This window comes from Canis aureus, chromosome 13 (genome assembly GCF_053574225.1).
Source record: "Canis aureus isolate CA01 chromosome 13, VMU_Caureus_v.1.0, whole genome shotgun sequence".
In the NCBI taxonomy this organism is placed as follows: domain Eukaryota; kingdom Metazoa; phylum Chordata; class Mammalia; order Carnivora; family Canidae; genus Canis; species Canis aureus.
This window is the reverse complement of record NC_135623.1, coordinates 20,648,254-20,667,161: the sequence shown is the minus strand read 5'-3', so window position 1 is coordinate 20,667,161 and position 18,908 is coordinate 20,648,254. Positions and strand designations below refer to the sequence as shown.

The 18,908-nt window shown below is 48.7% G+C and overlaps 1 protein-coding gene and 2 long non-coding RNA genes across 5 annotated transcripts in view; 1 reads left to right on the top strand and 2 right to left on the bottom strand.

Annotated features, from left to right (window-relative positions):
- Window positions 1-1,362, bottom strand: part of LOC144282038 (uncharacterized) — an 11,090-nt gene extending 9,728 nt beyond the window's left edge. The window contains exon 1 of the long non-coding RNA XR_013350402.1: window positions 1,050-1,362. This is a non-coding gene — a long non-coding RNA (uncharacterized LOC144282038). The remainder of the gene's footprint in view (window positions 1-1,049) is intronic.
- Window positions 1,135-18,908, top strand: NSUN4 (NOP2/Sun RNA methyltransferase 4). Of its 3 annotated transcripts, none has more exons than XM_077845115.1 (6): window positions 1,135-1,290; window positions 5,438-5,781; window positions 10,995-11,149; window positions 13,658-13,818; window positions 16,692-16,816; window positions 17,406-18,908. In XM_077845115.1, exons 1-6 carry the CDS (start codon window positions 1,198-1,200, stop codon window positions 17,680-17,682), a joined length of 1,155 nt encoding a protein of 384 aa, XP_077701241.1. In that variant the 5' UTR covers window positions 1,135-1,197; the 3' UTR covers window positions 17,683-18,908. The 3 variants fall into 3 exon arrangements, with proteins under 3 accessions (XP_077701241.1, XP_077701243.1, XP_077701242.1); XM_077845117.1 differs by lacking the exon at window positions 1,135-1,290 and adding an exon at window positions 2,109-2,265; XM_077845116.1 differs by lacking the exon at window positions 1,135-1,290 and adding an exon at window positions 2,338-4,694.
- Window positions 3,201-12,523, bottom strand: LOC144282041 (uncharacterized). Its single transcript, XR_013350411.1, has 3 exons — window positions 12,023-12,523; window positions 6,255-6,368; window positions 3,201-5,822 (listed from the first exon to the last, which is right to left on the bottom strand). It is a non-coding gene; the product is annotated as an uncharacterized LOC144282041 (long non-coding RNA).

Genomic DNA, 18,908 nt, shown 5'->3' with positions numbered 1-18,908 from the left:
CAGCTTTACTGACCGCTCACATCTGTACTGCTGACTCTCTGCCTAGAGATGAGGTCCCCAGGGCCCCATCTTTGGGCTCTATTAACTGGCTGGAGCAGCTCACAGATCTCAGGAAACCCTTACTCACTAGATCGCTCGTTTATTATTAAGGGATATAACTCAGGGCAGCCCAGGTGGCTCCGCGGTTTAGCGCCGCCTTTGGCCCAGGGCCTGATCCTGGAGACCCGGGATCGAGTCCCGCATCGGGCTCCCTGCGTGGAGCCTGCTTCTCCCTCTGCCTGTGTCTCTGCCTCTTTCTGTGTGTCTCTCATGATTAAATAAATAAAATCTTAAAAAAAAAAAAAGGATATAACTCAGAAACAGTCAGATGGAGGAGATGCATAGTGCAAAGTATAGGGAAGGGACACGGAGCTCCCACGCTCTCTCCCAACACCTAGTACACGTGTATGCACCAACCAGTAAGCCCCCGGATGATCTGTTTTGTTTTTGTTTTAAGATTTTATTTATTTATTCATTAGAGACAGAGAGAGGGGCAGAGACACAGGCAGAGGGAGATGCAGGAGCCCGACGCGGGACTCGATCCCAGGACCCCGGGGTCACACCCTGGGCCGAAGGCAGGCGCTAAACCGCTGAGCCACCCAGGGATCCCCATTTTTAAAAGTCCCTACCTGATCATATCCTTTCTACTGGCCCCGTACGGTGGAGTCAAGTTTTGTGGCGACTACCGCTTACACAATTCGAGGGCCTTCTTTAAAACAATCATTAAGCCCAGGGCCAAAGGAGCGCCGCAAGTGACAGGTTCTCAAACCTCAAGCTTCGTGGGCTTCACTCTAAAGCCGCCTCTGCCCACAAGTCTGGCCTCGCCTTCTCTGCCTGGAGGCCCCCCGGCCCCCGCCCCGCTGCTTCAGGCTCACCCGCCGGTCCCAGGCCTCGCTCCTCCCCCAACCGGTGGGCTGGGGCTTTAACCGAGTCTCTCCTAAAGCCCAGACCTCCCGGCAGGGGCCCCATTCCGAGCACCCACGGAAGACCCCTGGCGGGCGGGCTGGCACCTGCTGGCAGGGTGGGCCGGGCCCCGGGGCTCCAGGGGCCGCCCGACTCCCCGCCTCTCTGCGCCCGGAGCGGCGCCGCCGCGTCTCCGGAACCCGCGCGTACGCCGTCCGGGTTCCGGCCGGAATTCTTCGGCGCTGCACGCGGGCGATGGCCGCGCTGGTCGGGAGGCGAGCTCGGGACGTGCTGAAGCGCGCGCACTTCGCGACCGTCCCGCGGAGACACCGGCACAAGAAGAAATGGGTAACGTCGGGCCGCCGCCCCCCGCAAAGCTGCCCCGGCGCCTCCACGGCCCGGCCTCCGGGACGCCCCCGCCCTCCCCCGCCCGCAGGGGCGTCACGAGGCCCCCCCCTTTCCTGTCTGTTACGTCTTCGCCTCCGTCCGCCCCTTTATTTCGTCACAAGGCTGGGGCTGTCGCCGCGGTTACGTCAGCGCCCTCCCGACTCCGCCCCTCTAAGTTACGTCATCGCCCGCCCTCATTCTTTCAGTTATGTCACAGCCCCTTGCTCCCCGCCTCCGGGCGACCTTCCCCTTGGCCCCCACTATCCCTCCCTGCGCCCCTCCCTCCCTTCCTTTCCTACCCCGCCCCCCCCATGACCTCTCCTCCGCCTTTCCTCCTAGAACTTTCAGCCCGGCCGACCTCCCCCCTCGAAAAATGTTTTAGCGACAACCCCTTCCTCCCTGGGTCTCCGCCGCCCCCCGGGAAAGGATTCAACCCCATCCTTACCCTCGGGGTGCCTCTGGCGCCCAGGAAGGGTTACAGCGATCACCCTGCGCACCCTCCCGGCCTCTCCCCGAACCCAGGCGAAGCGTGCAGCGACTCCTCCCACCCGCTCGACTCCCCCCACTTCTCCGGGGACCCTTTCTGCGGCCTCCCCTGTGGGCCCGGCCTTTCCCCGCTGACCGCCTCGCCCTCCTCGCGACCCAGACGGCTTCCCTCCCCGCCGCCGCCCCCGTCCCCGCCGCCCCAGCCCGCGCTGCGCCCCGTGAGATGTTCTTTAGAACCCTGTTCTCCAGTCCTTGCCAGGCCTTGCTGCCGCGAGCCCATCCTCTTGCGTTCGCCTCCTTCGAGCCCTTGTTTTGACCGGTTCGGCCTTCTGGGGTCCCCCCCTGTTCGTCCGCAGAGGCCTTACTGCAGCTGGATCAGTCCCCCGAGAACACCGCGTCCCTGCCCCCGAGGCCCTTGCGTTGACCAGCCGAGTTACCTCTGTTACTGTGGTGGGTACCCTTCGGCCCTGGTAACCAGCCCGGTGACTTCCCCTCCTCTTCCTCATCGGCCCTTGGGAACCAGCCCGGTGACTTCCCCGGTCCTCCCTCATGTGCCTTTGGAAACCGGCCCCATGATTTCACCTTCTGTCACCTCTGGGCCCCAGGGGACTTGCCCCATTGTTTCACCTACTGTTGCTCATAGGCCCCTGGCAACTGGCCTGGTTATTTCACCTCCTCTTGCTCACCGGCCCATGGAGATCAGATCTGTGGTTTCTCCACCCCTTTCTCACAGGGTTTTGGAAACTGGGCCCATCTTCTCACCTGTGCTCTGCACCTGGTCCTCAGGCAAAAGTTATAATGACCCTCCTCTCTCCCCAGCATGTTCCCCACCCTCTGGCAGCTTTTGCCAAGGTTGCCTTAAGCCTCCAGACTCTTGTGAACCTAAACCACAGCTTGACTTGCCCCTTGGGAAAAATTGCTGTGGCCCCCCACTTTCTTCTCAGGCAGGCACATCCTGCCCTCCCAGCTCGTCTCAGGAGGGCTCCTTTCACCATTCCCATTTTTCTCAAGAGGCCCACACCCCTGCGCCTGCTGGCCCTTGCTGTGCCATCCGCCTGCCTGTTAGGACTACTGGCTCTCCTTGCTCACCCCCATCCCAGGCTCCTGTGAAGCCTTGCTGTGAGTCCGTCTTCACCTGGGAGACTGGTGGGAGCTCTTGCCTCTTTGTGGAGCCAGGCACCACACTCTCTTGTTCCCCCTGTCCCCCGGAACTGCCTCTTCCCCTGTCCTCTCACTGTCCCTATCCTGTCTTCTCCTTCCCTTCCCCCCTCGGCAACCAGTTCATATCTCCACCCCAGTCACCCCCCCACAGAAGCTATAATGAACCACCTCTCCCTACCCCAGCTTGCCCACAAGTGAAGTCCCCCAAATGCCCAGAGTTAAAACCACCGTGTCCTCCCCACAGATGTCGCTCCCTGATCATTCCTCTCCAGCACAGTCCTCTTGAACAGCCCAGGCCTCCTAAGGCCTGTGCCTCTCCTCCACCTCCCTCCCACCCTTCTGGTCCTTCTTGTATGGTGACATCCATTACCACTTGCTCAAATTCCTGCCCCAAAGAACTTCCCCAAAGAACTGCCTTACCTACTGTGATCCCTAGGACCCTCAAACCTGTTATCCCCACTTGTCTTCCCCTTCGCCTTCCTTTTTGTTCTGTCCCACCCAATACTTATGTTCAGAGCAGCCCCTGTGGGCTCCCCATAGGACCCCCATGCAATACCCATGTATATTCTGTGGTTCCCTCAACTTCTGATCCCTGCCCACTCCTTGGCCCCCCTCAGTGTCATAAGCTGCCCATAGTGTCCCCCTGTGGCATTTATAGCACTCCCAAGTGCCCACCCCAACCTCGTCGCCTGCCTGTGCCACCTCCCTGTTCCACCCACATCTATTCTTTTATCCCTTTGCGGACACCCTTTGATCCTCAGTGTTTACCCATTGCCCCCCAACCCCGATGCCACCCTGATACTATGCCCTGTGGCTTCCATGTCTACTCTGTGGCCCCTCGAGGCCCCCGCAAAGAGTGCCCTCAGGTCCCCTATAGCAGTCCTTTGTCTTCATCCAAGACTTCTAGCTGTAGCTCTAATCTCAGCCGTAGTTCAACTGTTATTATTAGTGAATGCCAGAGTAGTGACAGCCACAGCAAGAATGAGAATACCCACCACCCCAGAAGTCGAAGTCAAAGCAAGAGTTTCCATCCTCAAAGAACTCAGAGCCAGAACAGGAGTCCTGGTCGAAAGAGAAGTAGGAGCCAGAGCAATAGTCCCCACCAAAGCGTGAATCAGGATAAGAGTGAGAATCTTCAGGGTAGCGGAAATCAGGGCCAGAGTGAGAGTTCACAGTGTAGCAAAAATCAGAGCCAAAGTAAGAGTCCTCGCCAAGGCAGACGGCGGGGCAAGAGCAAGAGTCCCCACCACAGCAGGAGCCAGAGCAAGAGTCCCCGCCCTGGCAAAGGTCAAGGCCAGAGCCAGAGTCCCTGTCACAGCAGAAGTCATGGTCGTCACAGCAGAAGTCATGGTCGGAGCAAGAGTCCCCGCCATAACAAGAAATGAGGGCCAGAGGACCAAACCCAAAGTGCAGGCTGGAGCAAAATTAATATTATTAGGACTGCTAGCCCGAGCGAGTGTCCCAGCTGTGGCAACCTGGCCCGACCTAGGGACCCCACAGCCAACATCTTCATTTTCCTTTTAATCTGTGTTTCTGCTCTGCAAGCCTGATTCCAGTCCTGCTCTGCTACCCCCACAGAAGTCCCCATTTTTTGTTTACACCACGAGGTTTCTGTGAATTCTCCTTATCCCACCTTCCTGGGGTCTAGGAACTCTCCCCAAATGACCCTCAGCCCTGTGATTCTAAGCATTATGGTGTCCGTCATCGCATGACCTTAGGTAAGTTACTGTATCTCTCCACCAAATGTGGAAGGTGGGTATCTTTTGTATCTCACTGAGCTGTTCTGGTGCCCACAGAAGCTAGGAGACAAGAAAATGCTTTAGAAGATGAAAGGACTGTTGAGAAAGAAAGCGTCTTTTGTTTTTCAGGCTGAAGCTTCCCCCAGGGCCTTCGTAGTTTCTTCCAACCTTCTGTAGACTTTCCTCAGAGTCCTATCCTGAGCTCCCAGTTCTCTTAAGTTCTTCTTCCTCCCGGGCCTCAAGGATCACCCCCTTTCTGGGTGACCCACACATGGTGTTGTGAGAGCTACAGCTTTTTTCCTCACAACTCGGAGCCCTCATGGAACTGATTTAGAAAGGCAGGCACCCAGTACTTTTCTCTTTCATACTTCTTTTCTGGCTGGCAGAGGCAGGATGCAAAGGCAGGAGTGGGCACTAGCTGGTTCTGTGTTTACTGCAGGGCTCTGAGGTATTGGTGAGGTCAGGTGGTAGGGAGAGGCAAGACTTGGGGGGATCTCTGGGTGGCTCAATGGTTTAGCACCTGCCTTTGGCCTGGGGCATAATCCTGGAGTCTTGGGATCGAGTCCCACATCAGGATCCCTGCATGGAGCCTGCTTCTCCCTCTGCCTGTGTCTCTGCCTGTGTCTCTGCCTCTCTCTCTCTCTGTCTCTCATGAATAAATAAATAAAATCTTGAAAAAAAAAAAACTTGGAAGATCATTAAACCCATTCTTTTCCTTTCAGGCTGCCACAGAGCCCAAATTTCCTGCCACCCAACTGGCTCTGCAGAATTTTGACATGACCTACAGTGTGCAATTTGGTGATCTTTGGCCATCCATCCGGGTCAGTCTCCTTTCAGAGCAGAAGTATGGTGCGCTGGTTAATAACTTTGCTGCCTGGGATCATGTGAGTGGGGAGCTGGAGCAGCTGAATGCCAGGGACTTTGTGAGTGAAGCCATCTCCCACGGGGAACCAGAGCCAGAGAGTGGCCAAACTACAACTCCACCTCAAGCTTCTGGGGCCTACAGCCCGAACCTTCGATGCTTCACTTTTGCCAGAGGGGATGTCAGTCGGTTCCCTCCTGCCAGGTAGGATCTGGAGCCATGGCTGGGGTTGTCCTGGGTGTCTTCTGGAAGTAGACGGAAAAAATATTTATCGAGTGCTTATATATGCTAGGTGTTTTTCTGAGTGTTGTGTGTGCATTATCTCCTTTGTTCTGACAACAGCCTTCTGAGGTAGGTAATATTATTGTTCCTCTTTTACATTTGAGGAGACAGGTGCAGAGAAGTTAAGGTACGTTCTTGCTTTAGGTCCCTGAGATACCAAGTGGTACAGCTAGTGTTTAGACCTGCAGCATTTTGACTCCAGAACCTGCGCTTTGAACCTGTTCTGCTCTGATGCCCCCTATGGAAGACAGCGTCTCTGACTTGAGCACTTATTATACCCTCTACAGTTAAAATGTGTATTATTTACAACTGCTTTCTTATTTTGCCCTCATAGCCACCCATCCAGATGAGTAGGACAAATAAACTCACAGTAGCAAAGAATGAGTGAGACTTACCTGGGACACATAGTACCAGAGGGGTTGTTGGTGAGGGGACTTCTGGTCTTCTCAGCCAGTGCTCAGGTGTATATGAAGTTGAAGCCCTCATGGAACTTACAGTCTAGTGAGAAACTATTTATATATAGTGAGAAACTATTCTATTAAGAAACTATAATTGTGGGATCCCTGGGTGGCGCAGCGGTTTAGCGCCTGCCTTTGGCCCAGGGCGCGATCCTGGAGACCCAGGATTGAATTCCACATCGGGCTCCCGGTGCATGGAGCCTGCTTCTCCCTCTGCCTATGTCTCTGCCTCTCTCTCTCTCTCTCTCTCTGTGACTATCATAAATAAATAAAAATTAAAAAAAAAAAGAAACTATAATTGTGATAAGTGCTACAAAGGAAAAGTACAAGATACTATGAAGTTTTATAATTAGGAGATCTAACCCAGTCTTTTCTGAGGAAATGAAGTTTAAGTGAAGACCTGAAAATGAATAAGAATTAAAGCTTGGAAAATGAATAGGAATTAAATGGGGATGGGGATGGGGGTGAGAGGCTACAGAAGGTGGCAGAGCCAGATTTTGAAGGTCTTCTAGGACATATGGGATTTTAGACTTTTTCTCTAAAAGGAAGAGGGAGCCATGAAAAGTTTTAAGGAAGGGAGTGACATGACCAGTTTTGAATTTTCAAAATTCAGGCTGCTGTGTGGAAAGCAGATTGGAGAGAGGCAAGACTATATATAGTTCTAGCTACTGGTTTGAAGGAAGGCTGCATGCTTAGGAAAACTAGGAGGCAAAGCTGGAGAGTATGTGGAGGGGCCACATTTGGGAATCTTGAATGCCAGGAACTTACAGCTTTGGGAGAAGGTTTTTCCTGATGGCCCAGGGTTGCTTATAAATGGCTGTACTTGCCAGGGTTGGATGGCTTCAGACCATGCACCCTTTAGCCATATTGTTGTAAACTGCTAAGATGTGTTCTAGAGAACTACTGGGAAGGGTTACGGAGTAGGGGAAAGGCAATAACACACAGTGGTTATAAGCACCGCCTTCGGAGTCAAGAAAACCTAGATTTGGATTTTGCCTTCATGACTTATTGGACACATAGCTTTGGATAACTGACTCTTGGTTTCCTTATCTGGAAACTCATCTGGAACATAATGGCACTGATACTATAGCTTGTGTGCCAACTACTATACAAGCGCTTGGCTTCTATTAATTTATTTTTTTAATATTAATTTCTTTAATCTTCAAAATAATCCTGTCTGGTAGCCACCCTTATTACAGATGAGGATGCTGATGCACAGAGAAGTCAAGTAATTTGCCGAAGGCACACAACTGTTTAGCAGTTTGGCTGGATTTGAGATCCGGACAGTTTCTCTCTGGAATCTGGGTTCTCCTGCCTCACAGGGTTATGGTGAGGTCTAAATGAAGTGATGGGGTAGCCCTGGTGGCCCAGCAGCTTAGCACTGCCTTTGGTCCAGAGCGTGATCCTGGAGACCCCGGATCGAGTCCCACATCAGGCTCCCTGCAGGGAGCCTGCTCCTCCCTCTGCCTGTGTCTCTACCTCTCTCTCTCTCTCTCTCTCTGTGTCTTTCATGAATAAATAAATAAAATCTTAAAAAATAAATAAATAAATGAAGTGATGTATCTGAGACACTAGTACAGCACCTCCAATATAGGGCTCACAGTCTCCCTTACTGGCGGTGTTCTACTCATCAAAGTTATGCTTCAGGAAGATCATGTTAGTAAATGCGGGTGAGAGGGAGATAGATTGGGGCAGGGCTGGAGACCAGTTTGGAGGCACTGATTTTAGGCAGAACAGTGGACACAGCACCATGTGGTTTCCTAAGTTGCCTGAGGTGCTTGGCTTCTACGCAGAGAGGTTTGAGTTTCCTTCTTGTCTTGATAGGTTCCCTATAAATCGGGAATCCTAATCTCTCAGGAGGTCAAGGATATATTTAGGGAGTCCAGGAATCTCCTGAAATTGTCTGAAAAATTGTCCCTTTTTAAAAAAAATTTTTTTTAAAATTTATTCACGAGAGACACACAGAGAGGCAGAGACACACACAGGCAGAGGGAGAAGCAGGCTCCATGCAGGGAGCCTGACGTGGGACTCGATCCCAGGACTCCAGAATCACGTCCTGGGCCGAAGGCAGGCGCTAAACCGCTGAGCCACCCAGGGATTCCCCCCCCCTTTTTTTTTTGAAAGAAGGACTATAGCTTTTAGCAGATTCTGTCTGTGACCCAAAAAAAGGTTGAACGATGCTTCCAAAAGGAAGGAACTGATGAGAATGGGTTTTCTAGACCCGTGCTGGTGTGATAGGAATTCTGTGCTTTTCTCAGACTTCTTGTCATTCTCCTCTGTGAGGCATGAGGCACACAGTTTCAGGGATAATCCTAGTGTGATTCGACTTTGAAAATATCCCACCATAGTCTGAGCCTATTTGTGAAGGTGTCACCACCTCAAGCCTGGGGACTGTAGCTCTTGTAGCAGACCCTCCAGGGTACTATGTCTCCTGTCTTGTCACATTTTTCTCCTAGAGCCTTCCCATCAGAGCAGCAAGGATCAGGCTTCTGTCTCCTTGAGTCTGTCCACAGTGGCTGAGCTGTGTCTCGGGAGCAGGAAATGGCTTATGACAACTGGCCTGGGAGTGAAGAGTCCTTCTGTGCCCATTAGGTTGTTGTCCATCATCCCTCTCTCTCTATTCACATGGCTCCTGTCTTCCTGCCTTGGACTCATCACAGCCTTCTCACTGGTGTTGATTTCTAATTTGTTCTTTCTGGCCCACCTAGCTTTCTAAAATTCTATTTAGGTGATCATGTTACTTTCTTCACAAACTTGGGTAGCTGCCTGCAGGTTACAGTCCAAACTCCCTAGCATAGGGTTTAAGACTTTTTAGAATCCAGCCTCTATGTGCTTTTCAACCTCAGTCTCATCCACTTTGTATTTCTATGACACAAGATTTCTCATTGTTTCTGAAAGGAGCTATGAGTTTGCCTGCTTCCATGCTTTTGCTTTGTTCTTTTTTCTTCTCTTGGGGTGCTCCCGTTTCTTTCTCCCTTCCTCCCTTCTTCCCTTCCTTCCCTTCCTTTACCTAATGAGGGCCTATTTCTTCAGCAGGCTGACTCAGGTAACTGTGAGAGGCACAACAGATGGCATTCTTCTCTAAGGCAACAAAGCATTTTGTATCTTAATACGTACTCCAGTAAGACCAAGTTCCTCCAGTATGCCAGGTGGTGTTTCGGGTGCTGGGGTTATTACAGTGAATGAACAAAGTCTCTGCCTTCATTCTAAAGGGAGAGGAGGAGAAGGAAAGTATACACACACACACACACACACACACACACACACCCCTGTACATATAAAGTGAATAATAAGTGCTTTTGTAATTTTTTAATTAAGTATTTAATTTTTTGAACAATAAGTGCTTTAAAGAAAAATAATGTAACATAGAGAGCTAGGAGGTGATGGGAGTAAGGGGTGCTAATTTTCAGATAAAGTAGTCAGGGAATGCCAGTATCTCTCTGGTGAGATAACTTTTATGGAGAGAACTTTGAGGAGAGACTGAAAGAAGTGAGGAATCAAGTCAGGACTATTTGGAGGAGGAGTTTTATTTTTTTAATTTTAATTTTAATTTTTTTTATTTTTATTATTTTTTTTTAATTTTTATTTTTTAAAAGATTTTATTTATTCATGAGAGACACAAAGAGTCAGAGACATAGGCAGAGGGAGAAGCAGGCTCCATAAAGGGAGCCCGATGTGGGACTCTAGCCCAGGACTCCAGGATCATGCCCTGGGGCAAAGGCAGACGCTGTACCACTAAGCCACCCAGGCGTCCCAGGGAAGGAGTTTTATAGCTAGAAAGTAGAGCAGCTACAAAAGCCTCAGACTGGAACGTGCCTGGCTTAATTAAGGAAGGGCAATTAAGAAATGGATTGCTTGGCTGGATAAGAGTGAATTAATCTGTGAGCTGTTTTGTTTTCCTTAAAGATTTTAAGTGATCTGTGCACCCAACATGGGGCTCAAAGTCACAATCTCAGGGCACCTGGGTGGCTCAGTCAGTTGGGCCTCTGGCTCTTGGTTTTGGCTTGGATCATGATCTCGGGGTCCTGGGACTGCGTGCCACATCTGGCCCTGCACTCAGTGCAGAGTCTGCTTGTCCCTTTCCATCCCCCTCTGCTGCTCCCTTTCTTTCCTTTTTTTTTTTTTAAGATTTTATTTATTTATTCATGAGAGACACAGAGAGAGAGAGACAGAGACACAGGCAGAGGGAGAAGCAGGCTCCATGCAGGGAGCCCGACGTGGGACTCCATCCTGGGTCTCCAGGATCACGCCCTGGGCTGAAGGCAGAGCTAAACTGCTGAGCCACCCGGGCTGCCCCTCCCTCTCTTTCCTAATGCCTGCACTGTCTCTCCCTTTCTTTCTTTTTCTTTCTTTTTTTTTTTTTTTTTTGTCTCTCTCTTTCTAATAAATATATAAAATCCTTAACAAAACAAAACAGCAACACCCCCCCCCACACACACACACACACAACCCTGATATCAAGAGTTGTATGCTCCACTGACTAAGCCAGCCAGGCACCCCTCGATCTGTGTTTTAAATGGGTTACTCTGGCTGCTGTATGAGTGAGTGAGTGGTTCTGAGAAATGAGTTTTTGCTGAGTAGACTCAGTAGTCCCCGAGAGCATGAGTTTAGTGGCCTTGACTTCCAGTGGGTCTCCTGACTTGGAATTTGACTTCAAGGTGGTCTCTTCTCTTCTAGGCTTGGCAGCCTGGGTGTCATGGACTACTACCTGATGGATGCTGCTTCCTTGCTGCCTGTCCTAGCCCTTGGTCTGCAGCCTGGTGACACTGTGCTTGACTTATGTGCAGCCCCTGGGGGGAAGACACTAGCACTGCTTCAGACTGGCTGTTGCCGTAAGTCAGAGGGTTGGTGTCTTGGGCAGGGAGGGCCCCCTACCTCACCCAGTCAGGGACTTGCCAAGTAGGATGGGCTCTCTGGTCCTAAGGTCAGAGGCGGGGTATAGTGCCTGCTTGCTAAGGTGGTGGATTTTTGTTTGCAGTTTTCTCCTCTCTTCCTCTGTCAATTGGCCAAGAAAGATTGCTGAGCAGAGCAAGGTCTCTGAAGGCAGATTAAACCAGGGCCCTGATCAATCTACACATGACACTTTCACTCCTCTACTCCTGTTTTCTTTTGTCTCTAAGATTAAGTTCATTTCCTTAGTCTGCCAACTAAAGCAATAAGATCTGGCTGCAGCCACCCTTTAAAGCTTTGTTATTCTTCCCCAGACTTTGTGTGCTTCAGCCACATTCTGCTACTCTCTGTTGTTTGAATAAGCCTCCATTTTTTGCTCATGTTCCATTTTCTCTCTAGAATACCCGCCACCTTATCTATCCCAGCTGGCCTGTCTGAAGCCTTCAGCCTTCAAGCCTCAGCTCAAGGGTGCCACCTCCTGGAAGTCTTCCCTTATGACTTTTGCTAGCCGGTTGCAAAGTGATGCCTTAGTCTCCTACACTCCCATGCCGCGGGCGTCACTCTTGCAACTGTTAGCACATTAGCCTGTGTCAGAGCTTTACGGTGTATGCATCTTCTCCTGCTCTAAGCATGAATTCCTTAGGGACAGGCACAAGTCTTGTTCATCTCAGTAGTGCAGCCACCAGCCAGGGCCATGTGCGCCATGATGTTCACTTCAGCTATCTACTTGCTGACATCCTGCCTTAAAATGGGCACCTTTCGTTCCACAGGGACCTGAGAAATATCCAGAGGGGGGCTATGGGTTTTCCACTCACCTTGGAACTCAGCCAGGCTTCTCTTGCCTTATGCCTTAGACTTTTTGATGGGCTGGGCCCCTTGTCTTCCAGGTCTCATCAGCCAATTACTTGCACAGTTTGAGTTAGCTTCCAGCCTCACGGTAGGCCCTGTGGGTGATTGCATGGTACCATGTTTGTCTTCCCTTCTGGTAGTGCAGAGGCAGAGGAGAAAAAGTGTTAGTATGGTTTAAGGAGTCCAGTGTAGGAGCCCAGCCTCTGTGCTGGACTGATCTGACCCAGTGCTGTGGGAATCCATCAGAAAGAGGTTGAGTGAGGTAGGGTTACCTAGAAGAGGAGGATCTGGACTCTAAGAGGCAGAAGAAGGGCCAATGAGAAGTAATCGAGAGTTGCTCTTGTAAGTTGTATTAAGTTACCAGCACCTTGCCCCCATGCCAGCTCCTCACCAAGAGAGTCCTCGTATTTTATGGAGGGGGAAATTGACTCTGAAGAGATTTAAGAATTTAACTTTTACCTGAGTTGGAGATAGAGCCAGAACCAGAACCCAGCTTTTCTGTTCTCCATTCACATCCTTTTACAAATTCCTCCTGAGCAAAGAATCCAATTTTTACTTCTTTGAGTTCCCTCAAAAATTGGGACTCTAGGTCTGTGTGGAAACACTAAACTGGTGCATGGTGGATTGCTCCCATCGGATAAGGGATAAGGTGTGCCCTCTAGTTCTTCACCATTGTTCTGCCTCTCCCTTTCACTCTTTCACTTCTTGACTCTGAGACCAGGTATCAATCACCATTTATCATCAAACTTGCAGTAAGGTTTTTCTTATGGTAGAGTCAAGAGCAAAGCAAGCTTTTTTTTTTTTTTTTTTTTAAAGATTTTATTGATTTATTTGAGAGACAGCATGAGCACATGAGCCGGGGGAGAAAGACAGAGGGAGAGAGAACAGCAGATTCCCTCCTGAGCAGGGAATCTGACGTGGAACTCAATCCCAGGACCCTAGGATCTCGACCTGAGTCGAAGGTAGATGCTTAACCAGCTGAGCCATCGAGGCGCCCCAAAGTGACCAATTTCTTGAATTTGTGTCTGTCACAAAAAGGAAAGTAGAAGATAGATGGATTAGGTTTGGTAATATTCAATAGAAAATCAATGAACTGGCTTAAAGAAGAAAATTTTAGGGATCCCTGGGTGGCGCAGCGGTTTGGCGCCTACCTTTGGCCCAGGGCACGATCTGGAGACCCAGGATCGAATCCCACGTCGGGCTCCCGGTGCATGGAGTCTGCTTCTCCCTCTGCCTGTGTCTCTGCCTCTCTCTCTCTCTCTCTCTCTCTCTCTGTGTGACTATCATAAATAAATAAACATTTAAAATATTTTTAAAAAAAAGTTTATTTCTCTCTTACATAAGGTGGTGCTAAACCGCTGAGCCACCGGGGCTGCTCACAATGTTAAAATTTCTATTCCTGGGGATCCCTGAATGGCTCAGCGGTTTGGCACCTGCCTTTGGCCCAGGGCGTGATCCTGGAGTACCAGGATCGAGTCCCGCGTCAGGCTCCTGGCATGGAGCCTGCTTCTCCCTCTGCCTGTGTCTCTGCCTCTCTCTCTCTCTATGTCTATCATGAATAAATAAATAAAATCTTTAAAAAAAAATTTCTATTCCTACAGGCAATCTCGCTGCCAATGATCTGTCCACTTCTCGAACAGGCAGACTACAGAGGGTCCTTCGCAGCTATGTGCCTCAAGATATCAGGGATAGAAATCGGGTTCGAGTCACCTCATGGGATGGCAGGAAGTGGGGAGAACTGGAGGGAGACACCTATGACCGGGTAAGTGATTCCTGACATCCGGCTAGCCAAATCTGGCCTTCCCATCCCAGCACCAGGCCCTGAGAATTCTCATGGGATCCAGACCTCCATGTTTGAGGATGTACGGTCATTTCTGGACCTGGCCCATGCTCTGTGGGTGATTGGGAGAACAGAGTCTGCACATCTGCACAATCATTGGTGTTATCTTCATTAAAGACAGTTAGCAGGAAAGAGTTTGAACCTGAGTGGGAAAGGAGTTATTAGACTTATTTTATTTCTCAACTTCTTTGGTTGGTGAGAAGCCCTCATTAAAATAAGTATGAATAACCTAATTTATTTTTGAATATTAATACAGCACATGGTGTAAAATTCAGAAGGTGCTTCCCTTTTACTTCTGTCTCTCAGCTATCTTTCCTCTCCCCACAGATGATCATTGCTTGTTTTCATCTGTATCCTTTAAGAAGTATTATTTGTGGATATACAAATACAAATGTGCATGTGTGTTGTTGGGTTTTGTTTGTTTTAGAGAAAGTGTGTGCACACATGCATGTGTGTGAGCAGAGCATGGGGCAGAGATAGAGTCTCAAGCAGGCTCCACACTCAGTACAAGCTTGATTCACACTCAGTACAAGCTTGATGTAGGGCTCAATCTCATGACCCTGAGATCATGACCTGAGCTGAAATCAAGAGTCTAATGCCCAACTGACTGAGCCCACATAGGTGTTCCAGTGTGTGTGTATTTTTGAATAAAGGAATGGTGGTGTATTATTCTCACTATTTGAACTTTGTAGTTTTTTCATTTAATAATATACCCTGAGGTTCAGTCCTTTTTACTTTTATGCTTTTTAAGTATCTTTGCTGGATAACAGTTTATATGGATGCAAGATTTTGACAGAGGGTACTAAATCACTCTCTGGGGGGGTTACATTGGTTTTGTTTCTACTGGTAATGTGTAAGAGTACTGTGTTCTCATATCCTGCCACCACTAGTATTATTAAACTTTTTGGGTTTTGCCAAACTGATAGCATCTAATTTACATTCTCTTATTATGAATGATGTTGAAAGTCATTTCCTATTTTTAAGTTATTTGCATTTTCTTTTAATTGGCATATTATAAAAGTATTTATTAAAACATATGCTTCTAAAAATATAAAAAATATATAGCTATTGTCTCTCTTGTCATCTGACTCGTTGATCTGACCTGTTCCGTTTTCACCATTCTGCCTCAACCACTCTAAGGCTTATAGAATGTTGGATAGGCTTAAGAGGCCTGCTTTTTGCCTGTGTAGGGATCCCGTATTCAGCTTTTTTGACATGGAGGCAGCAGAACAGAGTGGATAGAGCATGACCGTTCCTGTCCACCTAACCTGTTTCTGTACCCCAGGGTTGCCACTTACTGACTTCTGACAAGTTGCTTCATCTTGCTGAAATTTCAGCTTCTTCATTTGTAAAGTAGGAAATATTGCTACATAGGATTATCCAGACAATTCCTTGAGAGTATTTTAGGAAATACCTGACTATGAAGATTAGACACATAGCCATCATAGTAGTACTGGCCATGAATATTAGGCACATAGCCATCATCATGGTACCTGGCCTGTGAAGATAAGGCACAGAGCCATCATCATGGTACCTGGCCATGAAGATTAGACACATAGCCATCATCGTAGTACCTGGCCTATGAAGATTAGGCACATAGCCATCATCGTAGTACCTGACCATGAAGATTAGGCACATAGGATAGTACCTGGCCATGTACCTGGCCATAAAGATTAGACACATAGCCATCATCATTACTCAACTTGTGCTTGCATGCTTTCATTATCATTATTAATTTACTTGGAGTTTCTGCTTAACTAAAATTCATAGATCTCTTCCACAGATGATTTTTTTTTGAAACATAAATATAGGGCAGCCCTGGTGGCTCAGAGGTTTAGCGCCGCCTTTGGCCCAGGGTGTGATCCTGGAGACCTGGGATTGAGACCCATGTTGGGCTCCCTGCATGGAGCCTGCTTCTCCCTCTACCTGTGTCTCTGCCTTTCCCTCTCTCTCTCTCTCTGTTTGTCATGAATAAATAAATAAAACCTTAAAAAAAAAAGAAACATAAATATAGGACTTTTGTTGTTGTTGTTTTAAAGCTTTTATTTATTCACAAGAGACACAGAAAGAGGTAGCACCTGGGCTGAAGGCGGTGCTAAACCGCTGCGCCACCGGGGCTGCCCTTTTTTGTTGTTTTAATTTTTGTTTTTGTTTCTTGTGCCTAGCACAGAATATATAGGCTCTTAGTGGAGATGCATGAGTGATTTTATATTTCTCACTTTAAAATTTTTCCATATTGGATATGATGTTTCAGCATAAAATAATTTTGAATCCTGATCCTGTTATTCAGTATATTAGCTACCTTCTGGGCATTGTATCATCTGTAAATTGGATGTTTCATTCAAGTACCTAAAGACGGAGCCAAAGACAGAACCCTAAAGGATGAAAGACTTTTTCTAGGAGCACTTTGTTGGCTCAGTTGGTAGAGCATGCAACTCTTGATCTCAGCATTATAGGTTCGAGCCCCATGTTGGGTGTAGTGATTACTTAAAAATAAAAATCTTTTAAAAAAAAAGACTTCTTTCTAGGTCAATATTAGTTATTTAATTATAGTTATTTGGGCATTGGCTTTGGTTTTTTGACCAGCCACAAGTATACCTAAATATACTGTGTTACCACTCATTATTTCACAGTTATCTGTGAAATAACCAGGTTAAAATGAGAAGCTTTGTTAGGTTCTCTGCATCTGAAGGATGGGCAGAGGGAGCACTGCGTGAAACCTCTCGGGGCAAGGGTATAAGGAAGACAGCCTGTAAGGAGCTCTGATACTGTATACCCTTCAACACTTCTGGCAGGTGCTGGTGGATGTGCCCTGTACCACAGACCGCCATTCTCTTCGTGAGGAGGAGAACAACATCTTTCAGCGGTCGAGGAAGAAGGAACGGCAGATGTTGCCTATGCTTCAGGTGCAGCTGCTCGCGTGAGTAACAGATTTACAAAAACTCAGGCCCCGGTGCCACAGGGCTCCGGGGGGCTGGTCACCTGGGGGATTGGAAGCTCTTGCCACAACCATCACTCACAGAAGGGTCTTCTGGCTGAGGAACAACCTAGAGGAGACAGACGTGATAGGAGGGTCCTCTGGAGTGTGAAAGCCCTACGTGGTAGGACACACAGAGCACGGTGGGCCGCACAGATTCATTACATTACCTTACCTCCTTGCTCGTCCCAGTTCCAGTGAGTAGCACAAGTTTGAGAGCTTGAAAAAAGTTACTGAAGTCAAGGCTCTGTAGGGCTGGTAAAGACTCGATGCACAGCTAATGTCAGAATTTGGACCATAACCAGAGTCAGAGTTCAGGGGATTGCTTCCGGAGGAGGGCCTGTGGAGTAGGGCCAGGTTGTTCCCTGCTTTGAGAATGACTTTCCAGGGGCATCTTTGTGGAAGGGGCTTCAGAGGCTAACACAGCTGCCCATCCCATAGTAGACTCCACTCACCATGCTTCCAGCTCCTTCCATTGTCCTCCTGCTTCTGGGAACTCAGTAGTCACCTGTTTTTCTCTTTCTGGTTTCAGGGCTGGACTCCTCGCCACCAAACCAGGAGGCCACATTGTCTATTCCACTTGTTCACTGTCACACTTACAGAACGAGTATGTGGTGCAAGGCACCATAGAGTTCCTGGCCAATCAATACAGCATCAAGGTTCAGGTGGAAGACCTGACTCACTTCCGAAAGCTTTTCATGGACACATTTTCTTTCTTCCCATCCTGCCAGGTTGGGGAGCTGGTAATTCCAAACCTCTTGGCCAATTTTGGGCCCATGTACTTTTGCAAAATGTGTAGGCTGACCTAGCATCACACTATTCCCGAAGTCCTGGTGTGGGGAGGTGAAGGGTATACTCCCATGGCGGCACCAGAAACTGAGACCAGTGGCAAAGCTGCACCCTGGGTCCTATCTCCATCCTGTTTGTCTTTCTAGAGAGAGTTTCCATCATTAGAAAATAGGAGTTTTTCCATCCTGCTGTCCAGTTGTGGAGCATCAGCAGGTTTCTAACTCACTTATTATACCCTCTCCTCCCATTTCTAGGCCTGTGCTAAAGGTTCCTGCCCCATTAGGGGCTTAGGAGGAGGAGCCAGTGACGAGGCCCATGCTTTAAGCTGTAAACTTGGGAAGAAGCATTTAGCCAATAAAACTGTTGAAGCTCCACACACTGGGGCTGTAGTTGGGGCCTCACGTTGGTCCAAGTACTGTTAGTTCCATTTGTACCAGCTGCTGTTACTGTGCTCTAGCTCCTAGGGCCCCGAAGCCCAGGAACTCGGCCTGGTTACAGACCTCTGGTTACAGAGCACCTCTCACACTTGGAGTTCTGTGTGATCAGTCCTCAGCAACCAACACGCCCAAGCGAGCCTCCGTAGTTTCTTCAGGTGGCCCATGATCTAATTTAAGGAACAAGCAACTAAAAATGTTAAGCCAATCATGATAATCTGCTTACTTGCATGGAGAAAGCTCTCCCGAGCTGCATCATTGCAGCCACCTCCTGCTGTCCACAGCACTGCTGCCCCGTGTGGCTGAGAAAGCTGCTGCCACCACAGGGCTATGATCCTCTTCTGTGTGTTTCTGTCATTCTTCATTCATCTAGCAAGTATTCCTTGAGCTCCTGTAGGACAGGTAGCCAGGGAGCTGTTGGAGGTGTAGTAGCAGCTGGGAGATGAGACTCATCTGTCTTTATGGCAGCTCTCCTCCTTTTGCTGAGCACCTAGGCATCTCCTGATGCCTTTTTCTGTTATGTTATGCTTTTTTTGCTTTGTTTTTCTTGTTCCTGATCTGTGGCTGAGCTCCAGTTGTTTGGCCCACGACCAAATCCCTGAGAGCTATTCCCCAGTATCACAAGGGCTCACCTTCCAGAGGATGTGAAGTTTGGGGCAATATTATATCATTGCTGACTGTGTGCTCATTATGTTGTTTTTGTAACTTGAACATAAAAAGGTAATCCCTTAATGGTAGAGATATTAAAAATTGCTCGTGGTCACTTGCAAAATACTGCTTTTTTTAATTAAAAAATTTTTTTTTCTGAAAAA

Bases quoted from the DNA above. Each gene is read 5' to 3' on its own strand.
- NSUN4 (XM_077845115.1), top strand. From the start codon at position 1,198: ATGGCCGCGCTGGTCGGGAGGCGAGCTCGGGACGTGCTGAAGCGCGCG. The intron at 1,291-5,437 runs GTAACGTCGGGC...TTTTCCTTTCAG, and splicing joins ACCGGCACAAGAAGAAATGG to GCTGCCACAGAGCCCAAATT. The intron at 13,819-16,691 runs GTAAGTGATTCC...CACTTCTGGCAG, and splicing joins AGGGAGACACCTATGACCGG to GTGCTGGTGGATGTGCCCTG.